This window comes from Anopheles cruzii, chromosome 3 (assembly GCF_943734635.1).
Source record: "Anopheles cruzii chromosome 3, idAnoCruzAS_RS32_06, whole genome shotgun sequence".
Classification (NCBI taxonomy): domain Eukaryota; kingdom Metazoa; phylum Arthropoda; class Insecta; order Diptera; family Culicidae; genus Anopheles; species Anopheles cruzii.
This window is the reverse complement of record NC_069145.1, coordinates 37815127-37827527: the sequence shown is the minus strand read 5'-3', so window position 1 is coordinate 37827527 and position 12401 is coordinate 37815127. Positions and strand designations below refer to the sequence as shown.

The 12401-nt window shown below is 50.0% G+C and overlaps 1 protein-coding gene across 1 annotated transcript in view; it reads right to left on the bottom strand.

Annotated features, from left to right (window-relative positions):
* LOC128271740 (uncharacterized) overlaps positions 1-7711 on the bottom strand; it is a 130008-nt gene extending 122297 nt beyond the window's left edge. Inside the window, exon 1 of the mRNA XM_053009368.1 lies at positions 7340-7711. Within this exon, the coding sequence (XP_052865328.1) occupies positions 7340-7711 (372 nt within the window). The remainder of the gene's footprint in view (positions 1-7339) is intronic.
* Between the last annotated feature and the right edge of the window lie 4690 nt (positions 7712-12401).

Sequence of the window (12401 nt, the reverse complement as noted above, 5' to 3'; positions counted from 1 at the left end):
CAAAATGTGCAATTCTGGGCTGCGGCTATCCCCGAGAGTTGGTCGCTACCGACGGAACACACAAGGGACCGACTAATGAACCGTTCCGTTTCCGTTCGCGCAGGATGCAGGTACCGCAGGAAGGGAGCGCACAAACACACTAATGCTGCGCCATTGCGTTCCATTTTTCTTGTTCGTCCCTTTTCTTCCCACGTTCGCCAACATATGTGTATGTTGGCGGCCCTTCGGACACCCAACGTAAGCGCGACACAAGATGGAATGCAGGCGATAAACTGCAATCTGTCAAAAAATCTATTGTCACCGCGGTCTATGGGCCGAGGGCCGGACGGTCGGACGGTGGACCGATGTTGGGCCTCGAAAAGGGCAACCGGCAGCGGACGCAGATGATCCCTCAGGCGGAGGAAACGGAGCCACAGCTGCTCGCGGTGCGTAGCGGCGGCGGCTAGAGGTCCAATTTGTGGCAGAATTTATGACCATTTTCATTATCCATTCCACGTCCAACCGTGCATCGCGTGGCGAAGTAGGAAAACGTAATTGAAAAGTGGGCTTTTATTGATCAAACACGCGGCCGAAAATGCTTCACTGAGGACCGAGCAAAATGAAGAAGGTGAAAAACGTTTGCTGGAATACTGGAAGTCAAATCAATTGCGGAACCCACGGTAAGTAGAAGAATAGAAAACCAACAAACATATAACAATTTTTTGCATATAAATACAGGGTGTTTCATCAAGATCCACACTATTTAATGTTAACTTCACTCTTTGTCAGAAAATAATCGTTCAACTGTGAAAACTGTGCGTGCTTATTGTTGCCGAATTTGTCCTGACTTCTTTTTGTGGGATTATTTGAAGAGTTAGGTGTATGCCAGCCAACCGAAGAAGCCATTGAAAAACTGAAAGCTAAACTCAAAGCAGAAATACAATGGAAAATGCCCAAAAAAGAGCCGCTTTTTGTGTGCCTAATGAAGGCGGTTATTTGATCAATATTGTATTCTGAGTAAATTATCAATAAACGGCAAACTACACCCTAAAAAAACAATCTTGTTCATTTGTCAAAATCGACTGACAAATAGCGGACTTATTCAACATCTGTGGGTCGGCGGGTCACCCACTGGTCTCGAATGAGCAGAATTTCTTGACAAGATTGACCCAGCCACGGGTAGAATTGATTATACAAAATCTAATTGCGTAAATTATTTAATGCTACCGAAAGTGGCAAAGACCCACACGTCCGGCCGGCCGAAAGCGCAGAAACTTCAGCACAGAAGTTCAGCTGAGCCCGTAGAAGAAAAAAAACGTACTTCTATTTCCACTCAACTGCCCAACTTTACGATCAATTATAAAGTAGAACAAACAAATCATTTCAATGCTAATGAAGAGAGAGAGGGGTCGCCGTCTTGCGCACCGCTGGCTGGCCGAAGAAGTTGGCCCACTCTTCCAGGACCAACCGCCTATTAACGCCGAGCGTGAACTTTATGCGCCGCCGTAGCCGGGCACGGGCCCGTAGCCGGCAGCATGAAAAACTGTTGGGAAAATAAAAAACAAATCATTTAAATTGATTTAATTAGCACCGGTGCGCGCGGCCGAATAAACTTTGCCGTACACCAAAATCAACTGCCGAACGGAAGAACACGGACCGTTCTCCGGTTCTCCTGGCGTCCGGTTAATGATAAAACAATTCGCCGCCACCGCCCGACATTGCTCTGCGCGTTTGCGTTTGATTAAAACTTAATTGCACCGATTTGATGACTCCACAACATCCGCCGGCCGTCCAAGAAACAAAAGTCCAAAATTTGATTGAAATATTTCGCTCGAAGCCGATGTTTGGCCATCGCAGCGGAGCATGACTCCGAGCAGGGTCCTCTCACACGGAGACCCGCGATCCGGATCCGATCGGGAAGGACTGCGCGCCCGCGGCCAAAGTTCAAAGCGAAAGCTCATCCACTGCAAAAACTCACCATCACCGGCCAGATTGCCGGAGCCGACCCCGCGTGATTGGCTCCGCATATCCGGATTGCCAACAGAAGATCCCCGAAAAAAACAAAAACCAACGAAATGCACACAAAATGCCCCGAAAGCTCTTTCATCTGTCGCTCGCTCGCTCTCTCTCTCTCTCTCTCTATCTCCTTGGACGGTACACAGGAATGATTATTTTTCCACCGGCCAGGACCAGCTTTTCCATTTCGTTTCGCTTCATCCTCCATCCGGGAAGGGACCGGCGGAGGGTTAATCGACAGAGCGCCGCCACACGTCACGTCACGGCGCGCTCGCTCCTTGAACCGGTTTCGGTCGGTTGCCCCCGCAGCATTGGAATCAAATTATTTCCACCATCATCCGGAACACGGAAGGAACCGTCGGCGGTGGCTCGGGGAAAGGAGGACCCTTAAGGCGCAACCCGGCTTTCGCAACCCGCTAGCCCGAAGGACCTGACCTGTTGTTGTCTCCCGCCGTATCGAACGCGCGGATGCCACCGACGGCTCTGACGGTCTGTGCCTGCCTGTCTCCGGGATAATATCGCAGCCTGCGGGCAATCAGATCAAACGCTGACATACGCCGTCCATTACCGTGGGAACATGGATCACCGAAAAAACCACGGACCAGTGTTCCCCGGCCGAAGGACGAGAAGTACGAAAAAGTGCGGTCCACCAAAGGACCTTTGGAACCAGCTTCTGCGGAGCAAGATGAAGCAAGTGAACTTCCGAAAACATTTAAATTAACATATTGATGTCCTCGGTTTTCCTAGCGCCGTGGGCACCTCCGGAACTTGTTGCTTTCGAATCGAAACTTACACCTTTCCTTCGGTCCGCCAACTGACGGAACGAACGACTCCGGTTATATGCGCTGGAGCCCTGGCCACTTTCTGTCAGCAGCTGGCGTGCGGTGCCCGAGAAGTTTGTTATTAAAATCGTTGTCACGAGCGGTTCAACCCAGCCCAGGGGGCTACCGTCGTCTGGGTGGTCCGAGATTTTCCGGAGATGCCGGTTTTCATCCCTATAATTATGGGAAAAATCTCAAGAAGTGGCTCAGGTCCGACGACGATGATCACGCACACCCTATCGTTCCGCAAATGGTGCGCAGCAGAAGCGGGTTTCTGAAGGCCACACGTCGAAGGGCGAAGCGGGCGCTGAGTTGGCGATAACCTTTCACGCCCATCCGTGGACGGGCGCGGCTGCCTGCCTTCTGCTTTGTGCTCATTTCGCACAAAAATCACAACATAACCGCCCGACCGCCGCCACAGCTGATAAGCAATACGGCGAGCCACTGCTGCTCATTGTCATATGTCGGTCGCCGAGCGGAACTGGAGCAGTAAATAACGTCCCTCGACCGACAGATGTGCTCCGGAGCAGTTATTAGAATCGACCTTATCGACTGTTTTACGTAAAATAATACTGTGAATAAAAAATGTCGGGAAGTTGCTCGAAAAAGTTCTCTTTATTCTTCGAAATCCAGGCCTTAGGCAGTATAGCAATGTAAACAGTTGTTCGTTTTAGGAATACTCTTCAACACAACATTCTTCGTTTCGACTTCGATCTCAACAATTGAGTGTAAAAGGTATCCACGGAGCGGCCTTTTACGTTTAACGAATAGCCAGAAGTTACAGGGTGCTAAGAAAGGTGAAGATCAGATTATGAAAAAACATCACGAGGAAATTGAACTAAGAATTGTATCTCCATGATTCCGGCATTTTTGCCCGATTGGAAAGAATTCCCTAATGAACCGAAACCACGAATATCGAAGACGACTGGTTCCCATTATGTTTTGACCACAGTAGTAATAGATACGCCATTCGTGTCACGTCGAATTATTGAAATTTCATTTTCACATCACATAATGCTGCGCGCAACTAAGTCGAAGCGAAAGACGAAAGCTTTTATCAACTTTTTACCGGGTGCTGCTATTTGCCAGAGAACTATTTAAGCAACAGTTGATAATGTAATGCACCGTGGCCCCTCCCGTGGCCGTGGCTGAAAGTTTACTATCGAATTGCGATAACAATTTGCCCTTCCTTCTACGAGTTCCGCCCCGTTCTTCCCGGTAGCACCTGCGACGGCGTAATGGTTTTACTTTCGTAAAATATCATTATTGCGGTACAGTTAGCTAGCCGTACCGCGGACCGCGGAGTACATGAGACCATCCTCTCCCGAATGCACCCATTGGCCGTCGGTAGTCCGTTAAGGAAGTTCAGCTATAAAAGTCCTACCGGATTCCGGTCGTTCCCGGAGCTCGCGTGAGGTTCCACCCGGCCCGTAATCGAACCGAACCGAAGGCCCGTATCGTTTTTACGTGGCGATTCCGGGGCTGCAATTTCGTTTAACGAGTGCCCACTAAGCGATGGTCTAGAGTCCCTCACCAAATACCTCACGCCAGATCTGAGAAGTTTTGGTCAACTTTCGGGACCAATACTTGAAGATTGCGGTCATTCTGCAATACTTATCGCCGGTCGACGAGAACGTTTCAAAACCATCGAATAGATTTCACACAGTGGCCCCAGTCAAATTTCACAGTGCCGTGGCGTCAAGTCATGCATAAATTGGACATGAATTTGCCCCCACTTCGGCCATTAAAAATGTGTTGGAACTTTGGTTGAAACTTCACCTGCGCACCCCGTTACCATCAGTCATTTTAGTTATGGAATGTATGAAAATTTGGTTGACATTTCCACAATGGGTGCGTCATTTTAAGGATTTCGGCAAACCAAACGTGAGTGTTAATTAGCCCAAAGTCACGATACTAAAGCATACTTCAGTTGTGTGCGGGACAGACTTGTGGACAGAATTCAAATCCTGGAACCTTGAAGGAACTGTTGAGTGGCCCGTGCCGCTGTAATCCTATTTATTTGTTCAACGAAACTTCCTAATGAAAGCGCTGGTTGGTGAGCAGCATCCCCCGTACGCATGTGATAATAGCAGGACCTGACCTCTTCCGCCTGAAGCCGACACTGCTCCCGCACACCGCTCTTTCCAATCAACACACGGGGCAACATCGCGTGCCCAAGCGTGTGGTACTCCAAGTGATAGCGAGATGCCTGCCCGACCGAACGGAACGGTTCTGAGCGACACAAAAACCGCCCCCAAGAAGCCTCCAGCGCCAAGAAGCACCAGCCAGGAGACCGGGAAGGGGACCAGAGAGACCCACCGAGGTGAGGCAACCAAATATAAAAGTCACAGACGGACGGAACGGAGAGTCGCAAAAGTTGCAGCAGCCCTCGTTGATTTATTTTTATGATACTCTGGCCCCGGAATCGTTTCGGGTTTTTTGGTTTTCTGGGACGAGAAGTCGGGACGGCGGCGGCAGTTGTTGGTTTTCGCCCTCCGGGTGGGGAAGCGGCACCGGATTTTTGCTCCTCCGATTTTCCTGCCGTGGCGTGGCCGGAAGGCTCCACACGTACCGTGGGGGGCGCCCGAGGCTCGGGTCCACGACCGACGACGACGACGTACTTGAAGAACCCTTTTTGGGAGGATTTTTTTTGCTCCCCAATTTTATGTTTGCTTTCGGTTGGGCCCGGGCAGGTGCCCACGGAGAGACGGAACACGGTGGGCCCGGAGAGCGGTCGTATGTCTCTCGACCACCACACCCGGCGCCCCATCCTCTCTCTCTCTCTCCCGCGGTATCTGTCTCCTCGAAGAAGGGCCCGCGTGTTTTGGGGGGTTTCATCCGGCAAAAAGCGGGAAAACAAAAACCTGGCCAAAACCGCCGGCCCGCCCGACCGCTGGAGGCAACTCAAATCGTAAATTACGTTTTATTGCATTTTAGCACAAGTTGCGCCGCCGTGCGCAGAGGACGACCCCTTCTCTCTGCCTCTGACGTTTGTGTAACGTTCGTTTCTTAAGATGCTCTTCGTTCGCTTTCGATCGCTCGATGGTCGCTCGGTACAGCCGGCAGCCACGCAACCGAATGCAGGAGTAAATTTGGCAGCGACGAAGCCTCACGTGTTCCCTCCCTCCCCGGACCGTCCGCCAGTACATTAGCAATGAAAATTACCTTGTGCCGTGCTGTCTCGCCCCGCAGGAGTCCAGGTCCGTGGAGTTACGTAACGATCGCCGAGAACTCTAGCCTCTAGCCGAAAGATCAAAGCCCCCGCCACGTTCCACAACGCTCTGCCTTACTAATCCCGTCCCCCCGATGACGATCCGAGTTTGACAGTCTGCCAACTGTCCAACAGAAACATCAACACGCAACAACCGTCCAAAAACTGGAGCGCTCCAAGGGCGCGTGTAATGTTATGCTAATGCCAGACGCGCTGCTGGTTTCATCAAAAGTTTGTCCCCATCTGGCCACGACGACTACGACGGGCCAGATTGGGCAACTCAATAAAAAGCTCAAGCAAGCCAAATTTCAAAGCGATTGCAGGGCGCGTGGCAAACTTTGTGCATTAATGTGCTCGGGCGATGCTTCGCGCTGCAAAAGGATGCATTAGAAATGCGACTCCATAAATTTGGCTTCCCATTCCCGCAGGACAGGGACACTCAAACACACATAAAACTGTACAGGAGACACTCACACTCCCCGGCCCACACTTTTGTGCATAGCTTAAGGAGTTGTTGCTCCCTTTGGTTATCGACGGCGACGGCCACGGCTGGCATGAAGCCATGCCCTGCGCGGTTCAGTGACCCCGAGACGTCGTCGTCATCGGAGCCCCAAAAGTTGGGGCGTTGGAACTTTCGCACGTAACCGAACCGTTAGTCAGGACGTGTCAGACGAACGTCGCCGTTTTCGTTGCGCGTGTGTGCCTTCGTTACTGGACATTCGGCTCGTCCCGAGGTCTGTGCCTGTATAATCAGAAAAATTCGGTGCCAAAAAGGGTTCGCATTTGGGGCTTTGGAATAACGGATAGCAGCTTATCGCATAAATTCGAGTCCTCCCACCCCGAAGTCAAGGCTCTAAACTGTGGAGATAAACTAAAAGTTCCGAGCCGAATCTGTTTGGCTAAAAACTTCCCACCCAGTATCGCCGTAATGCAATCAGAACGAGCCGCCGCCCTGACACATCCTTCCGACAGTTGTACGTGGTGTCGGACGTTAAATTTCGGAAAATTCCTACTTCCGTCAAGAGCTGGCTGCTGCGGCTGTACCGCAAAACAATTTATTTTCTTTCGACTTCCGCCGGGCCATGCAAACTATTCGGGACGGGGCAACGCAGGCCCCCCCCACCCCAGATTGTCACGCGTCAGAGGAAAAAGGAGAAGAAATTCGGTTGCCGATCGGTTGGAAATTGGAAAAGTTTCTACCGTGCCCCTGCCGTGCCTTGGTTGCTCTCTACTCCGCTGACAACCTTGACATTCGCGCGCCGGTCGCGGGGTCTATTGTTTCCGGAGTATCGGGGGGCATTCGTTGACTTACCGGTGTCGAGTAGGGATGCGCCGTCAGGCAGACGCCGTCGGCCTTCAGCTGGTCCTGCAGCAGCGCCTCCAGCTCGCTCAGCATCAGCGGCGAGCTGTCCCGCTCCAGGCTGTCACTGTTGTCCGACAGCAGCGACTTCGGGTCGTTCAGCTGGAAGTACACGCTGGCGGCGCCCTTCTCGCGCAGCAGCCGCACACTCTTGAGCAGCTTGCTGCGGTGCGCCGGGTTCTGGACGCCGATCGCGTCCAGGTCCGGATCGCCGACCTGCTTGCAGATCTCCAGATCGTCGTAGCCATTGTCGAGGAAGCTCTCCGCGTACTGGCCCAGGCCGAGGGCCCGCAGCCACTCGCACACAATGTTGCTGACGGCCATTCCGGCCGCCGCGTCCGGGCACGAACCGATTGTCTCTATCTCTTTCGCTCACTCACCAAACAACAACACCACCACCCTCCGGACGCCCGTTCGGAGCGCGCGCCTTACTTCACCTTTGCACTCACTCGCGCCGCCCGCGCGTGCACCCCCCGCGACTGCTTCGTCGCAATCGCTAACACTAAACGGGGATTGGGGCGCCTTTCGAGACGCGCCGTCCTTGTGGACGGCCTGCGAATCCTGCTGGACGGGGGTCGACGGATGTAACTTCGCGCACCTATCTACTCACTCGACGCACACACACACACACATAGACACGGACACACTGCTCCTCTATCTACCGGGAAGAAAAATGAGAAATATGAGTGAGATGAGGATGAGTGAAGCTCCGGATTCAAGATTTCGGGGCGGTCTAGATTCGGGTTTCGGTTTCTGTAGCGGATCCGATGCTCGTCCGGATTGAGAATGTGGCACGAATTTACAGGGCGCTGCTACGAGCCTAATTCATTTTTGTTATATTGGTACACTGTTCATATGAACGTATGTGAAGTTTCATTTCAATCGGTCACTCAATTGTCGCGACAATTGGAAAAGTCAAGGATTGTGTAGTGATTGAATTTTCATTTTTGAAAGGTTTACACGCAAAGGAACTTTATGAACAAATGTTGAAAGAGTATGAGAACTCTTCACCTTCAATTACGGGGTTAAAAGGGGCGTTTCTGAGGATAAACGTGGTCGTACTAGCCTTCAAGACGATCCATGTCAAAAACGTAAAAAAAGACACATCACCTGAAATCGTAAAACAATACAGGATATCGTATTAGAGAATCGTCGAATCATTAAAAGAGATAAGGCCTAACCATTTCATTGAGCAGTATAACCAATATTTTGACTGAAGTATTGGGTTTCAGAAAGTTGTTTGCAAAATGGATGCAGCATTCGCTAAAAATGGAACAAAAACGCATTCGAATGCAGGTTTTGCGGCAACATTTTGAGCTTTTTCGAAAGGATAAAGTGGTTTTTGTGTATTGAATCATCATTGTGGATGAAATTTGGGTCTATCACTATGATCATTAACCAAAACAAGAGGCTAAAGAGTGGTGTGAACCCGGTTCTTGGGTTCCGAAAAGAATTCGTGTCGAAAGGTGTTCGAAAGAAATTCGAAAGAAAAAGGTGTTAGCATCAGTTTTGTAGGATGCGAATAGAATTTTGTCAGTGGATTACTTGCAAACTGGTAAAACAATAAACTTTGATTATTGTTGTAACCTTTAAGACCCGGTTTGAAGAAGAAAAACATTCTTTTTCTTCAGGACAATGCATCCGTGACAAGAGCATTTTGAAAATGGCAAAAATCGATGAATAAAAGCTCGAGTTGTTTGCGTATCCACCGTACTTACTAGATTTGGCTCCTGGCGACTTCCATCTGTTTTCAAACTAAAAAAAATCGTGCCGGGATAGCGTTTTCCATCAAATGATGACGTCATAACAGCTGCGGAAGCGTTTTTAGAAGCCCTTTCAGATTCCATCACTTCAGGGATGGAATTTATAAATTGGAGTCTCCTTGGAAAATGTGTTTTCTTATCGAAGCTCCGAATTTATTGAGCAGCCTAGTAAAACCATAAAAGTTGAGGTCGATAGTTTGCGTTTTCATCCTGCGAAATCCACTCAAGTGGATGGCTCAAGAACGCAGCAAGCGCCGAGGCTGGTTGAAATTGTGGGCAGAGGGCAGCCCTCCCCGTAGCTAATGAACCCCGATCACGATCCATTTTTCAACCCCCAGCGCTGCGGCCTGTCGATCAATTGCTCATTAGCCGGCATCGATCGGACGCGTCGCGGTTGTCGGTTCTCCGCATCATCATCAGCATATCTGTTAATGATTGACGGGTTGGAAGTTGGATTCTTCGAACCCTTTTTATAGGGAGCTGCTTTGGTCCCAAAAAACCCATTTACTTCCACACTAAAGCGCAGCCCCGCAGCAGTCAGTGACCAACAAAACCGATCGACCGATCGTTTAGCGCGCGCGACATATTTTGCATTCGCTTTCTCTCTCTGCATAGTGATTTATCTCTCGGTGCTTGGCCCGAGAGTGTCCCTAAAACACGGCTCCCCTGTACACGCGGCTGCTCTACACTCGCCCTGTAGCTCAACTGCGCCGAAGGAATGTCGTGTTCTTCGCCTTACAACGGGCTTCAGCGATCGCGAATGTCGCGAAATGTTTGCCCCGATGCCGGGCAACGAGAATGCCGACCCCGGGGGCTTCAGGTGGCTCCCCGTCGGGCTCTGGGTCGCTCCGGTTTTCCTGCCGCAATCCGGTGAAGGGTGTTTCGCGCTCTTTCTCTCTCTCTCCCTTTTTCTCTGTGGCTCGCGGCCAGGTGGGTGCGCCGCCGCAACAAGACATTGTGTGGCTGGGCTGGCTGGGCGGTGTCGCGAGGATCATAGTCCCACGATGATAGCAAAACTGGCGCAATTACTGCTTCGCTTGCGCCGTCGTCGTCTTTCTTGACTTTAATTTTTCCTTCTCGTCGACAAAAGCTCCAGCAGCGGGGTTGGCGCGCAGCGTACACGCGCGTTGCGGTCCCGGTTTTCTTCCCCCGGCTGGCTGGCTGGCTTGGCTGGCTAGGCTGGCTAGGCTGGCTGGTTGCCCCACAAACGGGCCGCGCGCTCCCGACGGGAATCTGTAATGTGAAAACAACCGGAGAGAGAGGCAAACAGAGTTAACCATTTGGAATCGTGACGAGTTGGTTAATGATGATGATAAAGATTATTATTACTGCGTTCCCCGGGCGGTGGTGCGGCGGCTGTGGCCCGGGCGCACACCCACCCACCACCACCACCCACCCACCGACAAACAAAATCTTCCAAAACGGTAGATTCCTTGGGCAAGATCGTGGGATGGCAGGGTCTAAAGCTGAAGCAGTCGGGGCGCGAGCAACTTTAAAACCTCTTAACCATCGATGTTTGCCTCCGCGCCATTGAAAACATACTTTCGCCGGCCGTCCCGCTCCCACCGGGCTCTGATGCTTCGGTTTCCGGCCTTCTCTCCCTCTCTCACACACACACACACACATAGAGGCTGTCTACCACCTTGGCAGCAGCATCATTCTTTGTCTCAAAATCGAGAAAGATTTATGACAGACCACAGGCAGGAACACACCATTATATTCGGGGCGAGCGCAGCACAGAAAGAGAGAAGGAGAGAGAGCTTCTTCGTGATGACCTCCGAGGTCGCGCTCTGGAAGACACGAGGCGGCGGCGGCCCTCACTGCGGCCCTGCACTGGGCCGAGGAAGAGGCCATAGGATTGAAAAATTTTCGTTGACAGATTAAGATTTATGAATGTGGCAATTAAAAAGAAACGTGAAAACGGGACGGCTGGTGGCTTCCAAAGTATCCACGGGCGGACGGGACCCCGGTCTGTCTGTGTGGTGAGACTGTGGGGGGGGGGGGATTCTCGTCGTCACACTCCGTAGGTGATACCCGATCGTCCGGAGCCGCGCTAATGGAAACCGGCCAGAGAGAGGGTCTGAAATTATGATGACTTATGGTGACAAACGTTTCCCACCCGACTCGTTCGGCTCGGTGACGTACCGGTGAAAGGTGACGAGATCAGCTCTTCATTTAGGGCCTCAGCCGAACGAGTGACACTAAACTGTCTAATGAAACAGTTTTTTTGAAGCATGAAAAAACCAGACGATAATTTGTGAGTTTTGCACGGTAATTAGAAAATGTTCCACTCAAGGTACTTCGGAACCGTCTACTATTAGCGCCGGGGTATTTTAAGCGTACCTATCTTCTAGATAGGCATGAAATTTTGAAAAATAAATATTTAATCACTATCCTCCAAAGAATGCATTAACCGTAGAGTTCGCGAAACAATTGCTAGATGTTGGGAATGGTTCGATGCCAAAAGAAGTGTCAACAAATTGTATCATAATAAAAACATAAAAACGACGTACTGTAGCATTAACTGTAGCGAAACAGTCACATTCTAGGTGGTGGTATTCTGAAGCTATGACTTTCATGTCAATCGATACTCTGCTAAATCAGGATGAAGCAGTAAATTATTCAACAGAATTTCTTGACTCGATTGATTTACCAGGACTGCCCCATATATTTGAAGTTAAAAGTAGTTGAATGTTGAAATTGAAACTATGAATATTCTTTTGAGAAATATAAATCCGGTGAAACTTTGTAATGGAACTCGGCTTAACATAAAACATTCAATAAGCAACATCATCAAAGCCTACCTTTGAAATGGAAACTAGATAGACGTACTGGATAGATGTACCTGTTACCCCGAACTCTAATATTCCCGACGGATATGCCATTTGAATTTAAACGTGTGCAGTTTCTTGGGCGACTCGCTTTTGTGATGACAATAAACAAGGTGCAGAGACAATCGTTATGTGGATTAAACGTAGAACATGATTGCTTCTACCACGGTCAATTGTATGTGGCTTTTGTGGAGTTGGAACACAGTCAGATTTGTTCGTGTATGCACCTAAACCTAAGCATTGAAATCAATGTAAATGTTCAATGGTACCAAATAAAAATACTCAATCCCAATTAAACAACCAGCATTTTACCAAATCACTCAAAACGAAACACAAATTAAAAATTACTTGAAGCTTATTACTTGATTACTTTAATTACTCATTACTAGAAGACTTCTTCTAGGACCTAAAATACACAGA